The following is a 24,411-nucleotide window of genomic DNA, read 5'->3' as shown; positions in this document are numbered from 1 at the left end:
ACCCCACCGAAATCTCCTACCGATTTAGGGTTAGCGCGGTGCTCACGGGAAGCTCCACCACCGCCGCCATCCACTCTCTCCCATCACCGCCGTTGCCATCCACCATGGCCACCTTGGCGGGATCATCGACTTAGAGTGAAGGTAGGACTACCAGATTGATCTAGCCTAATCGATCCAAAGCAGTCTAACACTACGTTCTGGATCTCTGTTGCTCTGTTTTGGATTGCAAAAGGTAGTACTAAAAACAAGAGAGCACCGAGCGCCTCCCCATCTCCACTCCGGCCGGCTGCGCCGACGGAGCAGATCCGGGTTCGGGCCGGGCAACGAAGCTTGGAGACGACGACTCTCGAATTGTAAGAAACAACAGGATACCACGTGCAAACTCTGCAATTTGCTCTTAAGATATCTCTCACTTCTGTGCCCACACTAGCACAGGGAAGAATGGAAATATCCATGGGCTCAACCACTGGGGTGTTGAAATATGCAAAAGAATTGTACTGCTGGCAACTGCAAGCTGCCCCTTCAGAGTTCAGAATATACTAGTACAATACAGGACGCTGAGATTGATATAGAATACATAAACTCGTGGTACCACGAAGTGGAATGCACAAGATACTGCTCATTCCACAGCATGCCCAAAACCTCCCTGGTCTCCTGATTTACAACAGTACAACATCTGCTCATATATACACACCCCCAAGTTTCCGTCCAGCGGTATCGTCGATGAGCGGCTGGATACCTTACCTTACACAACAGGAACAAATTATGGAATGAAAGGAACTCTCTCATATGCTCCAATACCAACAAGGGATGAATCAAGCAAACAACGGTGGGATAATATACGCCGCTGCAATATGATGCAAGAAGAAGGCAGAATTACAGACAACCAGCTGACAACTTCCTCTGTTCTTTTCTGTTCTCATACTTTCAAGTTTTCCTATTGATGCCACTTACTCCATCAGTACAGCTGCTGCTGTCGAGGGTGTCTGAACGACCCGCTGGCGTAGAGCATCTGATAAACCGGCTTGATCCTCGCGATGAAAACTAGGCAGATCAGGGTTCCACAGCAACACACCATGGCACAGACGTAGAATGTGAGCCTGAAACAGTCAGGTCCAAAGCAGTTTGAAGGGTCCAGCACGCCAGGGTTCTGCCTCTCCGCCTCCTTGTCGTAGACGTAACCGGCGAGGAGGGCCGAGAAAAAGAACGCGCCGATCGGGTTCACCATGAGCATGAAGTTGTACATCAGCCCGAAGTCCTTGAGCCCGAAAAGCTCCGACACGGTCGGTATCATGACTGCGAACTGGACCCCATAGCATATCCCCAGCAGCGTCGTTGACACATAGATCAGGCTGTGGAGGCCGGTCGCAAAAAGGAGGAAGGTTACCACCATGATTATTTGTGTGCACATCATCCAGAAAGGACGAGGAAGCATTCTTGTTCTGCAATGTACCAAGTCAAAGTGTTACTCAACTATTTTCAGAAGTAGCAATTATTTCATGATGTTTCAATAGACAAAAAAAGATCATTCAAATAAAAAACGTGGGAAAATGTGTGTTTAAACAGATGCAAAACATACAAGACAATGAGATCAACAACTATTATGTCTGAAGGGTTAGTGATTTAACATGGAGTGATATTACTGATTGTGTATACTATGACGTTAGCTGCTGCTTAATTCTTGTGAACATTTTTTAGACACAAGACTTTACATCTCTGCCCTGCATCCACTGAACAGATAACCCAGCTCATCAAGCGTAATCCTTGTGATGCATACTTAGGGAAAAAGTTGCTACAAACTAGTTAAAAGAGGACTAACCTTACGAAATATTCAGAGATTGATCCACCAAGGATACGGCCAACAAAGTTGCAGAAGCCGAAGAGGCACAACAAAACAGTTGTGTCATTAGCACCAACAGAAGTCCCAATCTGAGCTAGGTTGTTCAGAGCAGTGACACCAGTGCCAACACCACAAAAGTATACAATAAACAGTAGCCAGAAATCTGCCTTAACTAAGGCTTCAGCAAATGTGAAATCGTCCCCTCTTCTTGGCCCTTTCCTCTTCTTCAAATTCACTGCTCCCTCACCCTCAGCAAGCAGAACATCCAGATCAGTCTCATCAGAATCATTGTTGCCTGGAACAAACGTCGCCGACGTGCCACGCAGAAGCGGTTCTCCGTTCTCTTGATCCGCACCGGACAAACTATCCGTTGAATAAGACGGAACAAGCAGGGCGCTGGCCTTCTCCTCCTTTGGCTTGCTTGGATAAAGTGTCATTTTGATTGGTATGGCAAGTGGAGAAAGGAGCAGGAGTATCATTATACCAAATAAAAGGTAGGTGATAGTCGCACTTAGGTTCAAAGTGTCGCCGAGTATCGTAGCCACCATAAGATACACGCCGAGAACCACACTAGAGACCTGCGTGAACACGAAGTGGCTGTGTTCTGTTGCATTATCCTCATCCAGTGATGGGGTGCAGGGCCTGACAAAATACATCACCACAACACATGCTACCGGGATCCCCAAAGCAAGCAACAGCAAAAGGTTTGTGGGCGAATTGTTAAGCATTCCATTGAACGTTTCCGTGTAGACAGCAGCACTAACAGCAACATAACCTTTGATGAGACCGGCAACGGTTCCTCGGCTGAGAGGAAAGTTCCTCATGTTGGTCACAAGCGCCGCAGTTCCCAACCACGCACTGCTGTTTGTGCCGACACATAGAGCTATACACAACTGCAATAACAAAGAGAAAACGTTCATGGTATATAAGACTATCTGAAATTTTTGATACAAGATGTATAAGCAATCGTATACGGCTTATTCATCAAGCTACCACGTTACTCAGAAGAGAACTTGTATCAGAAGTAAATTTGATGCTTTAAAAAATTTGCCACATGGAAAAACAATTTATCAACAGGTCATGCATTGAGCATTCGCACGCCTCCTGCATCATGAATGCTATATTTGGCACAGTTCATTTGTCTGGTGATGCATCAATCAGATTTGAAGCCCCACGGGTATCGTAAGGATCAGCCACCAGCCCATCATGGCTCAGTAAAATGTGTGGCAAATCTGGCTTCTTGCCCTCTATCCTTAAGTAACTCGGCCATGGGGGGACGTTTTCACAATAAGCCAAAAAGTGTACAGAGAGAAACAACCTTAAATGGATTACGAGAAACCAGCACTCACTGTTAAGCAAAGTGTGAAGTGTCTATATAGTCTACTATCAACATTTGTTTAGGGTGATCATGCACATAATGCACCTTATGTCCTTTAGTTCTTGTTCCGGTTTTCAGCCTTGTTTCCCTTATAAACGGAGTCAAGTTGTTTAGGTTTTCGATCCGGTTTCCCTTATAAACTGGATCACTCTCTTGGCATAATGGCCACTTTGAGTAATATTCAGGTGGAGGGACTCCTCCCCCGGTGATTTCTCAAAAAAAAAAATCACCCTCCATTATGACAAGATCATCACATATGTGCTGACGTTCTTTATGTTGGTGACAAGCAAATTAGCAGCTGCCATCGTTTTTCCCTATTTAAAATGCTCATTCCTTTACCGGCACACTGAGCGTAAATACAAAAATTCTGGTAAACCTACAGTACTGAAGTGATTTGCAGATTTCCCGGGAAAAAAAGTGATTTGCAGATGATCTTATAAAACTATATTAAGTAAAGTCAACTTGACCTTTTCATGAGAAAAAAAGTCATTTTCACCAAATTTCTCTCTACAAACTGGCAATAAAAAAGATTCCCCGCATATCCAACATCACCAAAATCAGGCTGGAAGATCTGCTTCCATCCGTGGAGGCTATTGGGGTCATAATGCGCCAGTGTGAGCTGTCGGGTTGAACAGAATTGAAAACCCAGATTTATTGCGCGGTCCAACGCCGAAACCAATTCTGGCCTACTTACAGAAATGATTGGCAAGATAAAGAATGTGCCCATTTTGCCAACCATATCACGACAAGTTCAGCGGATGAACATAATACTATCCCGATTGAAAAACAAGTAGTATGTGTGCTACTCCCTCAAAAAAAAAGTAGTATGTGTGCTACTGTACCACATTTAGCTTCACGCCAGACTGAAAGGAAAATGTCTACTGCCGGCGTTAACGTCAATCATACAACGGGAACACAATGATTTACTTGCTTGAAAGGAGATATCGTAAGGCATAAGAACCATCTTGCTGAGTTCCACCAGACAATCAACGCACTGACACGCGTTTGATGCCCAACGAACAACCACCAAAACGGCAATCATAGCCATTGGAAAAGAATAATGGCAATCATACAGCGAGTGGATGAAATACTAGCGGCTGATTTGGATGATTCCGCGCTTCAATCCAAGGGCCGATTAATCGGCTCAACTCGCCCTTCACCGTCGAAATCAATGGAAACAAAACAGGGCGTGCAAGCGGGATAATCTCGGATGCAGAGGGGCGAGGGGAGAAGGGGGAAGAGGGGGAGCGTACCACCCAGTAGGGCATGGCGACGGTCTTGGTGACGGCGAGCCAGACGGTGCCGAAGCCGAAGAAGGCGCAGGCGGAGCCGATGAGGAGGATGAGCCAGGGCGGGAGGCGGTTGGCGAGCACCCCGGGGACCAACCCCACGTTCTCGCCCACGTCGTTGGCGACGCCCAGCATGGTGAGCGCCTTCTGGTTGTACCCGAGCGCCTCCTTGACGGCGTGCGAGTAGAGCGGGAAGACGTAGGCGCTGCCGGCCGCCACCTGCACCCACACCGCCGCCGCCAGCCCCACCCACGGCGGCCGGCTCCCCGCCTTCACCTTCCCCAGCCCTCCGCCGCCCGCCATCTCGATCCCCCTCGGCGTCGCACTCGCCGAGCTCCCTAGCGACAGTAGCAGCTGCTGGTACTATGGCTGCGTGATTGATGTGGGCTGTCGGGCACTCGGGGTGGTGTGTGGGGGAGAGGAGGCCGTGCGTGCTTTTGGCTGAGGCAGAGGAAGCTCAGTTGGCACCACTCTAGCAGCGTGGCGCCGTCAGTTAAATAGTCTCGTCCTGCTTCGCTTTCTCCTTGCGTGTCGCCTCGCCTCCTGGAACCAAGGAAAGCCAGCGAAAATATATTCATATACATTTATCAACGCTATAGGAACTGGTCCTTGGTCACATTTCACCGAGACATGCATATGGGGTGATAAATGATAAATGTGCAGTTGATTCCCTCTCAAGTCGCAAATATTTAAATGTACTCATTTTTTACTAAAAATATTTCATTTTTACATTTTTTTTGTGTTTCTACATGAGGATAAGGAGATCGAGAATGGATGGCGAGAGTATTTCGATAAGTTGTTCAATGAAGAGAATGAAAGCTCTACCATTGAGCTGGACGACTCCTTTGGTGACACCAGCTGACTTTTTAACTTGACGAATCCGGAAGCCTGAAGTGCAAGCCATGTGTCTTGATTGTATCTCCATTAAAGTGCGAAGATGCTTTCGAGATATAATGATAGTATGTCTAACTAAGAGCAACTCTATCTGATATCCTCAAATTTAGAGTAAACGGTCGAGTACCCTTTAATGGAGTATTTTTACTCCTCTAAATTTTGGCTATTTCTATTTGATCCCATAAACGTAGCCGTGTAAAAAGGAATTCAGTGCGCGCAAATACAAATTCAATTCAGCTAAATACTTATAAAACCTACTAAAACAAAAATTCGGTGCCGATACATAATATTTTACATTGGCGTTAACTAATCGAAACTTACTAAACTAATCAATATCCGTCTCTTCGACGAGCTTCTTCCAATCGCCTCCGGTCAGCCTACCGATCAAATGGTTGGGGCCTTGGTCGTCGCCATCGTTGTTGCCGCCACCGTCTTCATCGCCGCCGGACAGAACGATGACATTCATCCCTCCTATAGCTAGCTGCTCGTACAAGCGGCGTTCCGCCTCTACTTGCTTCGGGTAGCGGTGGTGGAGCTCCGCCATGAACGCCTCACCGGTGGCCTCTGTCCCGATGCGCTCCCAGCCTCCTGTTCCTCCCTCCTCTCCCGCACAGAGACTACCCGCAGGTCGACGGGATCCAACAGTGGCATCTCTCCAAACTCGAAGTTCCGGTGGCCATCGGCGCCGTGTAGGCGAACGGGCATGATGCCGTATGCCCGCGTCACCTGCTCGGCGAAATGGAAGCTCTCAATCCAGATCTTCTGGTGGGTGTGCCCGTCGGTTATGTCAGCTAAGTATGGCAATGGGTAGGATATGGGGCGTGTAGAGCAATACCATATACATACCCGTGTAGCCAATGGATACAAAATTTTATCCATACCCATACTCATGGGTATGAAACTTTACCCATACCCTACCCGACGGGTACCTATACCCATTAGGTACCCAATGAGTAGATCAAATAGCACACAAGTTATTTACAATTTTACATTCATCGATAGAACATTTGACAAAAAAACATTTATCTCAATTCAATAATAGATAGATGAGTACATGACAATTAGCTCAATTCAAATTGACAATTGGTGACAACTTTAACACAGGTTCACAAGCTCACAACACACCTCACCAAATAACATCCGACAAGTAACAAATAAAAAACATCTGGAGCACCCATCAGCCAACACAAACGGCAGCTAGCACAAACTAGAATATGTTGGAGCCCCACGGGTAAGATCCACATGTTAATATAAATGGGTAGGGTATGGGTATATCCACGGGTAGAAGGCTATACCGTTCCCTACCCATGACTTAATGGGTAGGTTATGGATACTACTCATGTGTATAAAATTATGCCCATACCCTGCCCATGCGGGTACGGTATCCACGGGTACATGTACCCATGGTTAAAATTGCCATCCATGTTTTCCACTTTCGATGTCGCATGCCGATGTATTGCTTCTATGGCGGCGACGGTGGGAGCCCGAGGAAGCCGGGCAAGCGGTCGCGGGAGGAAGAAGTGGTGGCACGGCGGGAGGAAGAAGCGGCAGAATTGCCACGGCCTCGACATCGCTCGTGGCGGCGCGGATCTGCACTGCGGATGGGTGGTGGGGAGCGGTGGCGGTGGGATCCCACCATTATCGATGAAGGAGTGGGTGCGGTACGGTGCGGGGCTCACTGGCGGAGATTGGGTGGAGGAGAGGTGCAGTTGGATTTCACTCCACGACTGCATGGAGGAGTAAATATAAGGGTTCGGCACCGCTTAGAGTATTTTTTTACTCCTGTAAGCATTTTTGGGCTTCGGCTAGGGGTCATCTAGAGAAGAAAAATTGATTTTTTTTCTATTCTGACCGATTTTAGTGGATCGGCTAGAGTTGCTCTAATTTTTTCAATTTCATTTTTTTGGTCAAAAAAGATATTTGAAGAATAAAGAAGAATGACAAACATGACAAAAAATCAGCTTGGGTTCATGCCTGGAAATTTGACCATGGGTGCTACTTTTACAATAAGTTATGAGAGATACACAGATCAAAACAAGGACATGCATATGTTCATTGACTTGTAGAAGATCTACAATTAGATATTGTGAAATGCCATGTGGTGCCTTGGAGAAACACAGAGTCCCAACAAACTATATTACTCTCATCAAGGACATGTATGGTAATGTTGGGACAAGTATTCATACAAGTGATGGTACACTGATGACTTTCCAATTGAAATAGGACTCAACCAAGGGTGGGCTTTGAACCCTTATCTTTTTTGCTTTTGTAATGGATGAGGTCACAAGGGATATACAATGAGTTATCTCAAGGTGGATGCTCTTTGCGAATGATATGGTGCTAGTCGATGATAGTTGGATGAAGGTTAATAGAAAGTTGGAGCTGTGGAGGCCAACTTTGAAATTATAAGGTTTTTGACTTAGTAGAACTAAAACTGAGCACATGAGGTATGGTTTTAGTACTCTAAACACGAGGAGGAGAAAGTTAGCCTTTATGGGCAAGTGGTACCTCAGAAGGACACCTTTAGATATTTGGGGTCAATGATGTAGAAGAATGATGATATTGGTAAATATGTGAGATGTCGAATCAAAGCTGGATGGATGAATTGGCACCAAGCTTCTAGCGTCCTCTGTGATAAGAAAGTGCAACAAAAACTAAAAGGCGGATTCTATAGAACGGTGATTCGACCAACAGTGGTGTATGGCACAGAATGTTGACAAACTAAAAGGATACATGTCCAACAACAAAGAGCCGCGATCCGCATGATGGGATGGATATATGATCATACAAAAAAGAAATGCATCTAGAATTACGATATACATGATAGAGTTCTGGCAGCATCAATCGGAGAGAGGTTTGTCCAACATTGTCTGAGGTGTTTTTGGGCATATCCAACGCATGTCGCCTGAAGCATCAGTGTTGATGGGGAATACCTATGGAGTAGGCCCATGGATATGTACCACTAGTGCAGAACCGGGCAATAGCACCGTTCGTAAGGCCCTTTAGTGCCTGTTTGGTAACTGACACTAAAGTGTGGGCACTAAAGGTCCCCCCCTTTAGTACCGGTTCAGCATGAACCGGTGCTAAAGGGCAACCACGTGACACGAACTAGCTCCAGGAGCAGGGAGCCCTTTTGGTACCGATTGGTGACACCAACCGGTATTAAACGGTTGGGGGGTTTGGGTTTATGATTTCTTTTTCATTTAATTTTGTGTTTTCCATTTAATTCTTTTTCGTTTGCTGGTATTTTACGATGCTACATATTGTACACGTTATGCATATATATAAATAGAATTTCTAATAGAACCGATCATATATATATATATATATATATATATATATCATCGAATGTCTCACAACCACCATTAATTCACACATACACACACACATGTATATATGTATACAATTAGGTAGCTATATACAATTTCTCCTAATTGGTGCCTTCGAAGCACGATAACAATTGGAAGTGGTTCATGGAGCGGTGGCGGGTAATAGTATTCTCCTTTGGGATCTATGACCTGGTTGAGCAAAAATCCTGCTATTTCCTCTTGCATTGCTTCTATGCGGTCCTCTGGTAGGAGCTGCTCCCGCACCTCTTTGAATTGTTAAGGAGATCAATATGCATGTGTATTAGTTGTGTGACTAGATATCGATAATGGTGTAAAAATTGTGAATAGTGTTCTGACAAACGTACCCACTCCTGTCTTTGAGATCTGCTCCTTTCAGACGCCATCATGCGAATGTTCTCGCAAATGTAGTATGCACATAGATTATTCTCCGGCGCCTGCTTCAGGGCCTTTACGAGAATGGAATTTGATCAGATAATAATTAATCAAGCATGATAATTAAAGAGATGGCAGCTAGCTAGCTAGTACTACTTAATTACTTACCTTGGGTCGATACCATTTCAGATTTTTTTTTTCCATTGTCCTGGAGTGACGCTGATGAACTTTTTCCAAGCCCTGCCTGCCGACAAAAAAAATTAATAAAGGGGTTATTAAATAGTTCATATCAGGAAATGACAAACTAAATAGGCTGAGATATAGTTAATAATGATTAAAATTACCTGTTGACTATCCCAGACAAGATGGTGTAGTCACTTGGTTTTTTAAGTAGTGAGTCTAGTACTTCAACTGTTCCTTCATCAACTTTATGATTAATAAGATCCAGTGAAATCTGCATGCACACACGTTTGCATGTCTTAATTAAGCGGGCATATGTAAGCAAAAACATGTAGCTAGCTAGTAGGAAAAAACAGAATTTGTAGTACAAGACAGTGTGACTCAGTCGAAGTTGTAAGGAAGTAATATATCTTCATTGTATTTGAGGCGCTTGAAGAACTCTAGAATGCTTTCCTCTACACTTTTTTCGTAATATGGATCTAATTTCCATGTGTATTCATTAATGGTATTTGGGTCAACGAACCCAATGCCACAGCGTCCACCTTTTTTATTTCATAAATCTTCATCCTGCATAATACCACAGAAAAGAATATAGTGAGGATAATTACAGGTAATGATTGATCAAAATGATCACTACAGCTAGCTTGAGACTTAAATTACAGAAAAAAATCACTTACAGACAATAGCAACTGACGATAGATTTGTCGAGTGCGTCTTGATTGTATAACTGAAATAGTTTTGAATACTCAACGGACATAGCTTTCTCATGGTAGTAATGATCCTTCTTGACATTCACCATGAGGGACTCTCTATTGGAAATCTTGGTAATGTCCATGTACCATTGATGCAATTCATACATTCTCGTTGGGAGCTTCTTGACCTCGTCTGGCTCGACCAAAGGTTGGCCCCGGACATATTTCCATTTTATTTCCTCCTTTCTAAGCGGAGGCATGGGCTCGATGTCGAGGAGTTGTCCAACAGTGATCTTGAGGATTTCAGCCTGCCTTATATGCTCCTCGGTTATTACCACATCGCCCAGCTCGGGAACGTAAACGGTTTGCCCACAATAATATTGGGCGCGCCTACTCTCATGTATTGTTGGCACAACAAGCGGGAGGGGGGGTTGATTGCGCCGCCTGTTCTCCCAGCTGAGGAACGGTTTTACCGCTCCTTTTGCCAGCTGATTTGCTCGAGCTTGAGCTCGCCTTTTTCTGTAGACGTGCTCGATTTAACTTCCTGAGGTGGCGCTCATAGTCTGTGTCAACAGGCTTGGGAGCTGGTGCTCTAGCCATACGAATGAAGTGGTCAATCTTTTCCTCATGCACTTTCTCCCTTGGCGGCGGTGGCGGTTTCGGTGCAAAATGGGCTTCCACCTCGGCCTTCGATATGGCTGTGTTTTCCTCCTTGGACTTGTCGTAAGGCCTCTGCGGAAGAGGCGCGAGGCTGCTTGGACCATATTGAAATTGCTTGCCTCCGCCTGTACCTCCAGTACTACCTCAACTTGTACCGCTACGCACCATAGCTGAGGCGGCTCTCTTTTGTGATTGCTGAGGCGGCGAAGATGACTGACGTGGCTGAGTTGGAGGGGGAGGAGTGGCCTGAAGCTGTGCCGGACTTGGAGGAGGAGTGGCCTGACGCTTTGCCAAACTTGGAGGAGGAGGAGTGGTCTGAAGCTGTGCCGGACTTGGAGGAGGAGTGGCCTGACGCGTTGGTGGACTTGGAGGAGCGGGAGTCTGCTGACTCGGTGGCGGACTTCGACGAGGAGTCGAATGACGCGGTGCCGGTGGCCTTCGAAAGATGATGCAATCCTTTCTCCATAGGATGATACGATGGTTGGCCTCTCCCAGTGTGTGCTCCTCGTCACCTCCAGAAATGTCAAGCTCTAGCCCCGAATATTGGTCCACCACCTCATCAACCAAGACACGAGCATAGCCCGCTGGAATCGGGTTGCAATGGAAGGTTGCCTAGGGGGGATTTGTAAAAGCAACGACGTCCGCCACCTTCATGGATATGTTCTTCATTTTGAAGTGTAGCTCGCAGTTAGTGTTCTCCATGATGTCATCCACTGGGTAGCTATCCAGCAATGTGTCGCCCGGGGCGGAACCCATGCTGCTTCTCGGCATGGATGGGACGGTGCTATCCAATGCTGGATCATCCACTAGCTGTTGCAGCTGCTGAGACCCCCTTTGCTGGCTAAGTGAGTCGATCTGCTCCTGCTGCCGCTGGAATTTGACTGCCAAGTCCGCGTGCACTGATTCTAGGCCTTGAAGGCGTTCATAGTCCAGCTTCCTCTGCTCCTCCTCCATCTTCCTCTTCTTCTCCTCCGCAATCTTCTTTCTCGCACGGATTCTGTAGTCGGCGTTCCAGTCCGAAAACCCCTCATACCATGGAATAGCGCCCTTGCCTAGTGTTCTTCCCGGGTATTCAGGATTTCCCAGGGCACGTGTAAGCTCGTCGTTCTCTCTGTTGGGATCGAACACCCCCGACCGAGCCTCTTCTATTGCAACAAGTAGCTTATCTTCGGCTCCGTCCAGACATGCCTTCTTCGAAACTTTGCCTGTCTTCGGGTCCAACTCCCCCCCATGCGCATAGAACCAAGTCCTGCACCTGGGGGGCCAGCTCAATGTTTCTGGAGTGACACCTGCATCCTGCATCTCTTTCTCAGACTTATCCCACTTAGGCATTCCCACCGCATAGCCACCTGGCCCCAGCTTATGAAACTTATCCTTTTTTGCGGCATTGGCCTTGTTTATTCTCGACCGTTCCTTAGATAATTCTGAATCCTTGAATTTCACGAAATCGTCCCAATGAGCACTTTGCTTTTCTAGTGTTCCCTCGAATAGTGGAGTCTTCCTTCCTCCCTTGACGTACTTGTCCCATACACGATTCTTGTGGTTGTTGAATGCAACTGCCATCTTTCTAAGAGCAGCGTCCTTGACTTTCTCCACATCTGCATCTGTGAAATGATCTGGTAGGGTGAAATGTTCCATGAGCGTTTTCCAAAGCAGAAGTTTTTGTCTGTCGTCGACAAAAGTAAGTCCTGGACGTGGCTTTGCTGGCTCTCTCCATTCTTGAAGGGAGATCGGGAGTTGGTCCTTCACAAGAACTCCGCACTAACGAATGAACTTGTCCGCAATCTTCTTAGGTGCTAATGGTTCGCCATTAGGTTTGATAGCCTCGATATTGTACTTTACGCCCTCCTTTAACTTTTTGTTCGAGCCCCGTACTGTCCTGCTGCCTGAAGATTTGCCCGATCCGGGTGGCTGAAAGAAGAAAGATCGATTCATTAATATATATCTTCAAGTCATTTAAAACATGTGATGATCACCAGATGCCTGCTTATATAAATATACCTCGCCGGTCTTTGTTGTTTCAAGATCAAAATTTTCTTCGTCATGTTCATAGTTCATGACTTCATCAATTCGGTCGTCGCGATCGAATATCATATCACCCTCCCCGGTGTTGTTTAGATATTCGGAGCCGTCATAATCTTCTTCATTCTGATCATCATCTGGCCCGCGAGGATTGCGTATGATATTGAATAGGGCCTCTTCTCCCTCTCTGCCGGTATTGTCCACCATAGGTTTTATTTAACTAACCAAAAGAAATATATTCAAATTACAATGCATGGATGCAATCAATTAATAAGGAAAAACTGAATCAATGATAGTACATAATAAGCATCATCAAATATAATCTCGAATACGTCGTCTCGAATAATAGATATAATCTCGAATACATCGTCTTGAATAATATATATAATCTCGAATAAATCATCTCGAATATTATATATCGAATACATCACTAGCTAGCTAGCTAATAAAGATCAAATACTAGAGAGTAATCTAGGCGGTGGACAACCAAAGTGAAGGAACCATCACTAGATCATAGCTCGGGTGATCTCCCCAAAGAACCTGCCAGGTATTGGAGAACCTGACGTCCATAGCAGCCATGTAGCGATGGACGTGCTCGTCCTCCTTCCTGACACGGCGACGTACCACCTCCGGCGGGGCCGGCTCCCTCCGCACCAAAAGTGGCCCACGTGAACGCCACCAAAGGAGATGAGGGTCGACGACGGGACCCGGGGCCGGGTTCCTCACCAAGCGTCGCGCCCCTGAAGGTAGCACCTCCCAGTGCCAGCCCGGCGGAGCCTAGTCCCGGACATGGGCCCTCTGAAGTAGGACGTCGTCGCGAACGGGTCGACGGCGAGGATGCGGGCCGGGCATCGTCGACAATAAATACTATATGCAAATGTAACACTAATTATGCTATCATTACATATGTCAAAATTCTATATGCTATTTCATACTAATTAAGCATCTAACACTAAAAACAGAAAAAACAACTTCTATACATCCATTAAAAACAGAAAAACAACATTATATAAAAAAATTCCATACTAATTAAACACTAATTATATCCATCTAACATGCATTCATACATATATACTAGTGAAAAAATAATAATCTAAAAAATCTAAACTAATTAAACATACAAAATACGTATATACTAATTAACTTAAGGAAATGTGTGTGTGTGTGTGTTCATCATGCTTGTGTGTGTGTGTTCATCATGCTTGTGTGTGTGTATGGGCTCGGGGAGGGGCGGCGCCCATAGTGGCCGTCGGGGGCGAGGGAGAGGGGTTAGAGGGGGAGAGCTCATAGCGGGGCGACGGCGGCGGCGAGGCGACGGCCGGGGGCGGCGACGGGCCGGGGCGTGACGGGGGAGGTGACGCGGGGACGACGCGACGGGGATGGGCCCGGGGCGGCAACGGAGACGAGGGCGGCGACGGGGACGGGGGCGGTGACGGGGACGGGGGCGGCGACGGGGATGAGGGCAGCGACGGGGATGGGGGCGGCGACGGCAACGGTGCGGGACGGGGGCGGCGACGGCGTCGATCGATCGGGGCGGGCGGTGCTTCAATGGGGAAACAGAGGAAGAAACAGAGGAAGAATGAAATTTTTCGAAGTGATGTATATATAGAAGGAACCTTTAGTACCGGTTGGAGCCACCAATCGGTACTAAAGGCCTGTTTTGGCCAGGCCAAGCGGCGGGAAGGGCAGGCCTTTAGTACCGGGTGGTGGCTCCAAGCGGTACTAAAGACCCCCCCCCCTTTAGTACCGGTTGATGGCACGACCCGGTACTAAAGGGGGTGCGCTGCCAGGCGAGGGGCGTAGAAGTTTAGTCCTACCTCGCTAGCCGAAGGGCGCTCGCACCTGCTTATAAGCCCCGCCGCCGCTGCTGTCTCGAGCTCCTCTCTAAAGCAGGCCTTCTGGGCCTACCTCTGCTACTCTGCCCTATGGGGCCTATTGGGCTTGCGGGCCTGCATCCTGGCCCAACAACAGGTTGGGTTTCTGGTCGTATGCATGCCGCTGTGGCCCGGTAGGTGGGCTTTTTTTCATTTAGTTTTTTCTTTTCCGCTTTATTTATTTTTAGTTGCTTTTTGCTGTATTTAGAGTTTTTTTTGAATATTTTTGATAGTTTTTAGAAACTTTCAGTTAGTGCCGGTAGTTTTTAAATTTGAATAGTTTAAATTTTGAATTATTTGAAATTTGTGTGAATCACTAGTTTGTGAATAACTTAACTTTAAAAATACATTTTCAGTGATTCTTTTTTATTATGTTTAATATTAGTGTGTTTTATCATTATATTCAATTTGGTAATGCTTAGGTTATTTAAAAAATGAAATGCCTTTTTAGCTGAAAAAATCAGTAAAGGCATGAAAGAATTTGTTTGCACATAAAATTTCTTGGCGTTTCAAATGCCAAAACACGTAACTACCCTAACTATTACAGAGATTCCCTCCTGGGTGTGAAACACAGAAGAAAGTGATGATAGTGAAGCCGATCACATTCCAGATCTTTGGGTGTGAAACTTTTTCTTCGCGTGTGTCCCTTTGCGCCGTAACCATGGAAAATCTTCATCAGTTAGCGGGATGCTCGGGTCAATATTTACTGTGAATGGCGCAATTTCATCAAACTTTTCATAATCTCCTGACATGTCTGTCTTGTCATCCACTCCCACGATGTTTCTCTTCCTAAAAAGAACTATGTGCCTCTTTGGCTCATCGTACGATGCATTCGCTTTCTTATCTTTTCTTTTTCTCGGCTTGGTAGACATGTCCTTCACATAGAAAACCTGTGCCACATCATTGGCTAGGACGAATGGTTCGTCTACATACGCAAGATTGTTGAGATCCACTATTGTCATTCCGTACTGCGGGTCTTCCGTTACCCCGCCTCTTGTCATATTGACCCATTTGCACCAAAACAAAGGGACCTTCAAACCACGTCGATAGTCAAGTTCCCATATGTCCTGTATATAACCATAATATGTTTCCTTTCCCGTCTTGGTTTCTGCATCAAAGCGGACACCACTGTTTTGGTTGGTGCTCTTCTTATCTTAGGCGATCGTGTAAAATGTATTACCATTTATCTCATACCCTTTGAAAGTCATTATATTCGAAGATGGTAACTGGGACAGGAAGTACAGATCATCTTCAATAGAGGCGTCATGCATGGTACGTGTCTGCAACCAGCTGGCGAAACTCCTGGTTTGTTCATGTGTAATCCAGTCATCAGACCGCTCCGGGTGTTTGGAGCGTAGCAAATTCTTGTGTTCATCCATATACGGAGCCACCAAGGCAGAATTCTATAGAACTGTGTAGTGTGCTTCAGTGAGATAATGTCCGTTCATACATATTATTTGTTCCCCTTCTACCGTGCCTTTTTCATCCAGTCTGCCCTTATGCCGCGATTCAGGAACACCAATCGGCTTAAGATCAGGAATAAAGTCAATACAAAACTCAATGACCTCCTCATTTTCATGGCCCTTGGAGATGCTTCCTTCTGGCCTAGCACGGTTATGAACATATTTCTTTAAGACTCCCATGAACCTCTCAAAGGGGAACATATTGTGTAGAAATACAGAACCCAAAACGTTAATCTCTTCGCATAGGTGAATTAGGACGTGCGTCATGATGTTGAAGAAGGATGGTGGGAACACCAACTCGAAACTGACAAGACATTGCACCAAATCATTCTCTAACCTTGGTATGATTTCTGGATCGATTACCTTCTGAGAGATTGCATTGAGGAATGCACATAGCTTCACAATGGCTAATCGAACATTTTCCGGTAGAAGCCCCCTCAATGCAACAGGAAGCAGTTGCGTCATAATCACATGGCAGTCATGAGACTTTAGGTTCAGAAACTTTTTCTCTGCCATGTTTATTATTCTCTTTATATTCGACAAGAAGCCAGACGGTACCTTAATACTGAGCAGGCATTCAAAGAAGATTTCCTTCTCATCTTTGGTAAGAGCGTAGCTTGCATGACCCTGATGTATGCCGCCTTTTCCGTGCATACGTTGCTGGTCCTCTCATGCCTCAGGTGTATCTTTTGTCTTCCCATACACACCCAAGAAGCCAAGCAGGGTCACACAAAGATTCTTCGTCACGTGCATCACGTCGATTGCAGAGCGGACCTCTAGGTCTTTCCAATAGGGCAGATCCCAAAATATAGATTTCTTCTTCCACATGGGTGCGCGTCCGTCAGCATCATTCAGAACAGGTTGTCCACCAGGACCCTTTTCAAAGACCACCTTCAAATCGTTGACCATATCATGTACATCAGCACCAGTACGGTGGCGAGGCTTCGTCCGGTGATCCGCCTCACCTTTGAAATGCTTGCCTTTCTTTCTTACTGGATGCCTGCTCGGAAGAAATCGACGATGTCTCAGATACACATTCTTCTTACAATTAGCCAAATATATACTGTCAGTGTCGTCCAAACAGTGCGTGCATGCGCGGTATCCCTTGTTTGTCTGTCCTGAAAGGTCACTGAGAGCAGGCCAATCATTGATGGTCATGAACAACAACGCCTTTAGGTCAAATTCTTCCCCCATGTGCTCATCCTACGCACGTACACCTGTTCCATTCCACAGTTGTAAGAGTTCTTCAACTAATGGCCTTAGGTACACATCAATGTCGTTGCCGGGTTGCTTAGGGCCTTGAATGAGCACTGGCATCATAATGAACTTCCGCTTCATGCACAACCAAGGAGGAAGGTTATACAAACATAGAGTCATAGGCCAGGTGCTATGGTTGCTGCTCTGCTCCCCAAAAGGATTAATGCCATCTGCGCTTAGACCAAACCATATGTTCCTTGTGTCATCTGCAAACTCCTTCACGTACTTTCTTTTGATTTTTCTCCACTGTGACCCGTCAGCGGGTACTCTCAACTTTCCGTCTTTCTTACGGTCTTCTCTGTGCCATCGCATCACCTTGGCATGCTCTTTGTTTTGGAACAAACGTTTCAACCGTGGTATTATAGGAGCATACCACATCACCTTGGCAGGAATCTTCTTTCTGGGGCGCTCGCCCTCAACATCACCAGGGTCATCGCGGCTGATCTTGTAGCGCAATGCACCACATACCGGGCAAGCGTTCAAATCCTCATACTCATCGCGGTAGAGGATGCAATCATTAGGGCATGCATGTATCTTCTGCACCTCTAACCCTAGAGGGCAGATAGCCTTCTTTGCTTCGTACGTACTATTGGGCAATTCGTTGTCCTTTGGAAGCATATTCTTTATCATTACCAGCAACTTTCCAAATCCCTTGTCAGATACACCATTCTCTGCCTTCCATTGTAGCAATTCCAGTGTGATGCCCAGCTTTTTCTTGTCACCTACGCAATTCGGGTACAAAATTTTTTTGTGATCCTCTAACATGCGCTGCAACTTCTTCTTCTCCAAATCACTTGCGCAGTTTCTCTTTGCATCGGCAATGGCCTGACCTAGATCATCAATGGGCTCATACGATGCCTCTTCTTCAGCTTCTTCCCGCATTGCCGGCTCAGCTTCTTCCCACATTACCGACTCAGCTTCTTCCCTCATTGTTGTATCGTCGTATTCAGGGAACCCATGGCCAGGATAGCTGTCGTCATCCTCTTCTTCTTCGTTGTCTTCCATCATAACCCTTCTTTCTCCGTGCTTGGTCCAAACATTATAGTGGGGCATGAAACCAGACTCAAACAGGTGGACGTGAATGGTTCTTGACGTAGATTAATTGTGACCATTCTTACAGCCAGCACATGGACAAGGCATAAAACCATCCACCCGCTTGTTTGCCTCAGCCGCAAGCAGAAAAGTATGCACGCCATTAATGAACTCGGGAGAGCGTCGGTCATCGTACATCCATTACCGGCTCATCTTCAATACACAGCACCGAAAACACCAAATTAATACAATACATAAAGTTCATACAACACTTACATGCAACAAACAAATAACTCTCTAGCTAAAGAATTTAAATGCAACAACAAATGCGATCAAGATCGCAACTAAGGTAACAATTGATCCAACAGCATAATGATACCAAGCCTCACTATGAATGGCATATTTTCTAATCTTTCTAATCTTCAAGCGCATTTTCTTCATCTTAATCTTGTGATCATCGACGACATCGGCAACATGCAACTCCAATTCCATCTTCTCCCCCTCAATTCTTTTCAATTTTTCTTTCAAATCCTCGTTTTCTCTTTCAACTAAATTTAACCTCTCGACAATAGGGTCGGTTGGAATTTCTGATTAAACTACCTCCTACATACAAATATCTATGTCAGCTTGATGGGCATAATTTGTCATAAACACGAAATGCAACAAATAGTTTTAAAAGAGAATATACCACATCTGAATCATAACAAGGGCGAGGGCCGACGGGGACGGATATCAAAACCATGGCACTATGTATAACAAACAACGTACGGGTAAGATAATTATACGAGTAACTATATATCCAAATCACACAAACATCAATTTTTTATATAAAATTTCATTAACAAGAGGCTCACCACAAGGTGGTGTCGGCGACGGGACGGTGCGGGCGATCGACGGTGGTTACGACGGAGATTTAGAAGGCACTAAGTAAACCACACCTACATATGCAAACTAAGTGTTATTTTGACCTCAATTTGCATATAAATCAAATACTACCACATATAATTCCTCCCAAATTACTAAAACCCGCAATTAATCACTATATAAACCAATGCAAGAGCTAATCTAGCAATGAGAGATGAAAGGACAAAGTTGCTAACCTTTGTGATCATTTGAATGGATGGGGCCTGCAAATCTTGACAAATTTGGGGCAAATTTTGTGATGAACTCGAGAGGAAGAAGGGAAAAACAGAGGAGAGGGAGAGGGGAAAGGGGGAAGAATAGAGTGCTGGTAGACGAAGGGTTTATATAGGACGACCTTTAGTACCGGTTCATGGCACGAACTGGTACTAAAGGTACTGGAGGGGCCCCACTCTGACAACATCCTGCCACCACTCTCATTAGTACCGGTTCGTGGCACGAACCGGTGCTAAAGGCTCGCCACGAACCGATACTAAAGAGCTCCTCCCGCCTAGCCGTTGGAACCGGCACTAATGGACACATTAGTACCGGTTCTGTTACAAACTGGGACTAATGTGTCGCACATTTGACCCTTTTTCTACTAGTGTACGTCCCAGGCCCATCAAGGATATGACCCAAAATACAATGGCACAACGGTTACTCAGTAAGCCCATTGAGGTTACAACCCAAGATATCATCGGCCAGGCGATTCCTCACCAACGGTCTAAGTGCCGACACTCGGATTCTACACCACCCCGATGAATAAGTACCATCAATTGGTCATCACCAAGACATATAGCAGTCGGATGACTTGCAATCAGCTGTGCCAGGGGACATACACGATCTCAATGATGCATTAAATGCTACCTTTACCCAACAATGGTGTATCTAGTTAAACGGCGGGTAGAGGGCAAGGAAGATGACAGCCGCATTGGAGGCGGTTGCATGGTACTCCTGTCGCCGCCACAGATTGCCGACGGTGCCCGACAAGGAGGAGCGGCTCCTCGTGGGTTACCGTCGGTTACTTACTATGGCGGAGACGGACACCTGTCGGCCTCGGAGGAAGAATGTGAAGACGCTTCGGGTGGCCCTGGAGCAGTCTGTGCGTGAGGCTGCGGAGGCAGCGGCGGAGGTTACGCGAGTGGGCAAGATCAAGTGGAAGTAGGACTGCACGTCTGGAGGATGAAGGACTACATCATCCTCTCATCTTCCTTCGACAGCTCCGACGACAACTCCAACGACCCACCTCGTGACGCGGACGCGGCTAAATTTCGTGTTTTGACCCTTTTCTCAAACCTATTCGAGATGTGACCCTAGTTTGAATTTTTTTTCGAGATCTGACCCTTTTGCTACCGCCAGGGACCATGGCGGTAGGGTATAACAGCCTATCGCCAAGGACCCTGATGGTAGGGTTGCATGCCCTACCGCCAAAAACCTCCTAAGTATTGAACACAGTGTGTGCTCGTGCCTACCGCCAAGCACCTTGGCGGTCGGATTGTGCAGGCTACCACCAGCCCATTTGGCGGTAGCGATGTTTCCTACCGTCAAAGTCCCTGGCGGTAGGCTGTTAGACCCTATCGCCATGGACTCTGGTGGTAGCAAAAGGGCCAGATCTCGAAAAAAATTCAATCTAGGGTCAGATCTCGAATAGGTTTCAGAAAAAGGGTCAAAACACGAAATTTTGCCCGCCGACGCCTACAGCCACGCCGGCGATCGGAAGGGAAAAAGGCCGAAGTGGTAAAGCTCCGTCTTCTCCATCTTTAAATTTAAATATTTAAGAGTAATCTAGTTTAATCTTGTTTGTTGTTTATGTTTATGTGGATTATATAAACTGTGGTGATCTTTTGGATATCCGTTGGTGATCTTTTGGTGATCGGAATATGCATTTCTATGTTTATTTCTATGTCACTTTGATGATCTATGTAAAAAAATCACGTTGCATGTTTTATTGTGGATATAAAATACCGGATATAAGATACACGAATTTGGACAAAAAAAATCTGAGAATTGTCCTGCCATTGTCTGCGGATGAACCAGACGCACCCGCATAGGGTGCCAGACTTGGCAACCGCAGCTGTAGATGCTCAAGAGGGGTTCTTTTGTGAACAAGGATGGGTGAGGACTTGACAAAGAGGATGCTGCTGTTTTTTCAGAGACTAACATGTCAGGTGCCGGTGTGGTTGCTTTGGACCATCAGGGTACCTGCATAGCGGCTTGTAACGAACCCATTGAAGGTGCCTTGGATCCGGAATTGGCAGAGGCCCTTGCTCTACGGGGCAAATTTTCGTGTTTTAATCCTTTTCTGAAACCTATTTGATATTTGACCCTAGTTTGAAAAAAAAAAATTAGATCTGACCCTTTTGCTACCATCAGAGTCCATGACGGTAGGGTCTAACAGCCTACCGACAGAGGTTTTGGCGGTAGGAAACATCTCTACCGCCAAATGGGCTGGCGGTAGCCTGCACAACCCGACCGCCAAGATGCTTGGCGGTAGGCACAAACACACATTGTGTTCAATACTTAGGAGGTTTTTGGCGGTAGGGCATGCAACCCTACCGCCAGGGTCCTTGGCGGTAGGCTGTTATACCCTACCGCCATGGTCCCTGACGGTAGAAAAAGGGTCAGATCTAAAAAAAATTAAACTAGAGTCAAATCTTGAATAGGTTTTAGAAAATGGTCAAAACACGAAATTTAGCGGCTCTACGGAAGGCAGTGTACCGAGATGAAGGTTTCTCCAAGGTTATCTTTGTCTCTGACTGCCAATCGCTGGTGCACAGGATCAACTATTCCGGAATTGATCGCTTGGTCATTGGGTCAGTTGTTAAAGAAATCAAACTCGCTTCTGGTGGTTTTGTTTCGGTAGTGTTCAAGCATGTTCGTCGGCAACTTAATACAGCGGCTCATATGTTAGCTAAGTCTTGTAAGAACTCTTCTAGTCTAGTTGTTTTTCATTCTGCTCCGGGTTGTATCCAGGAGAATCTGTGTAACTTTGTTATGTGATCAATAAAGCCGACGTTCTCTTTCAAAAAAAAAAAGATGGGTGAGGACAAAAATGTTGTTGAGTTGAGCAGAGAATTCTGATTTTGTTTTTTTTCCTTCCTGTATACTACAGTGGATACTGTTGTTTCCGTCGTCTTTCCATCCTCCGAAGTGGAAAAGTCTTCACGTCCATGCCCAAGTGACGCAATTATTGTGGGTCTCATCTCTGATGCTCTCCCTCTACTATGTGTATGCAGTTGGCATTTCTGAACCTTTTAATCTTGTTGTTATCGCATGTATCCACTATGAGATCTGGCAGGTCACCGTCGCGTGACTGTTTATGCCCTCCATTGAGTCACCAGCCATGAGATGATTTTATTTACTCTCTGTTTTTGTTTGTAAGGGGAAAAAAGGAGTCGGTTTCCCTCTACGCCCAAAAGACGCCGATCAATGCACGAACAGTTGCATCATAATTGTAGTCAACTAACAAGTGAAAAAGAAATCTCCGACCTCTTCTGTTGTTGATTCTGTGCACAGCTTAGACGATCCTGTAAGCCATTGACAAAGCATCTAGATCCACCGATATCACAAGCTACGTCTAGATGAATGATTTTTAAGGGTCTCTTTAATTTAAAGTATTCTCACAGAAATTTTACAGGTTTGAAATTTGTAGATTTTTTTGGACCGCGATAAGTATCACACGTGTGACACGAATGAAATTGGGTCAAACGCTCCATCACCACAGATCGCGCCACATTACTGCATGTATGCACAAATGACGAAACTGATGATGTCAGTGAGAATCTTTTGGATTTTCAGTTTTTAAAATGTTTTATCTCTCGCCTTAAACAATATTCTCATAACTAGGAGGTATAACCTAGCTGCGGGAATCAACATGCTTCACCAACTTCTTCACTGCTTCCGCTACTCTATTCGGTGGTGAGTTTGATCGTTACCGCCATCTTCATAGTGTTCCTGAGTGTGCTATGTAGCATAAAGTTTCTGTTGCATAGCACGTTTCCCTACAGTAACATGCACAAGGGTTAGAAATGGATGTTTGTGTGGCTCAAGGCTAGTACATATTGATGCCCCACCGAAGATGATCTGGATTGTTACCTCAGACACGCAAAACTACTAGTGGTGTCGAGGAAGGTCGACGAAGTCTTGACTACCTTCTAAAACGTCCACGCCAGAGTATGAGGAAGGCTACATTGTTTTGTTAGGGCAAAAACATCCAAGAGGTGCCCATCTATTTGGAATGAGAAAGTAAGTTCATGAAGTTGAAACATTTTTGTTGGGGAACGTAGCAGAAATTCAAAATTTTCTACGTATCACCAAGATCAATCTATGGAGAAGTCTACCAACGAGGGAAGGAGGGTGCATCTACATACCCTTGTAGATCGCTACGCGGAAGCGTTCAAGTGAACGGGGTTGATGGAGTCGTACTCGTCGTGATCCAAATCACCGATGATCCTAGTGCCGAACGGACGGCACCTCCATGTTCAACACACGTACAGCCCGGTGACGTCTCCTACGCCTTGATCCAGCAAGGGGAGAAGGAGAGGTTAGGGAAGACTCCATCAAGCAGCAGCACGACGGCGTGGTGGTGGTGGAGGAGCGTGGTACTCCAGCAGGGCTTCGCCAAGCACCGCAAGAGACGAGGAGGGAGAGGGGTAGGGCTGCGCCAAGAAGGAGAGGAACTCATCTGTTGGCAGCCCCAAGTCCTCAAGTATATATAGGGGAGAGGGAGGGGTGCGCCCCACCTAGGGTTCCACCCTAGGGGCGGCGGCCAGCCCCAATCCCATCTAGGGTGGCGGCAAAGTGGAGGGGGAGAGGGAGGCGCACCAGGAATGGGCCTTAAGGCCCATCTGCCCTTAGGGTTTGCCCCCTCTTCCCCTTAGGCGCATGGGCCTTGGTAGGGAGGCGCCCCAGCCCACTTAGGGGCTGGTCCCTTCCCACTATTGGCCCATGTAGGCCTCCGAGGCTGGTGGCCCCACCTGGTGGACCCCCGGACCCCTCCGGTGGTCCCGGTACACTACCGGTGATGCCCGGAACACTTCCGGTGGCCAAAACCATACTTCCTATATATTAATCTTTACCTCCGGACCATTCCGGAACTCCTCGTGACGTCCGGGATCTCATCCGGGACTCCGAACAACATTCGGTAACCACGTATATCTATTCCCTATAACCCTAGCGTCATCGAACCTTAAGTGTGTAGACCTTACG

General features: G+C 46.2%; 1 protein-coding gene across 1 annotated transcript; it reads right to left on the bottom strand.

Moving 5' to 3' along the window:
- Positions 1-474: 474 nt before the first annotated feature.
- LOC125538892 (protein NUCLEAR FUSION DEFECTIVE 4) lies at positions 475-4,984 on the bottom strand. Its single transcript, XM_048702211.2, has 3 exons — positions 4,472-4,984; positions 1,820-2,733; positions 475-1,442 (listed from the first exon to the last, which is right to left on the bottom strand). Exons 1-3 carry the CDS (start codon positions 4,808-4,810, stop codon positions 959-961), a joined length of 1,737 nt encoding a protein of 578 aa, XP_048558168.1. The 5' UTR covers positions 4,811-4,984; the 3' UTR covers positions 475-958.
- Between the last annotated feature and the right edge of the window lie 19,427 nt (positions 4,985-24,411).

The sequence above is a fragment of the Triticum urartu genome, chromosome 2A (assembly GCF_056163025.1).
Source record: "Triticum urartu cultivar PI428250 chromosome 2A, HENAU_Tu73, whole genome shotgun sequence".
Lineage (NCBI taxonomy): Eukaryota > Viridiplantae > Streptophyta > Magnoliopsida > Poales > Poaceae > Triticum > Triticum urartu.
This window is presented reverse-complemented; position numbering and strand designations above follow the sequence as displayed.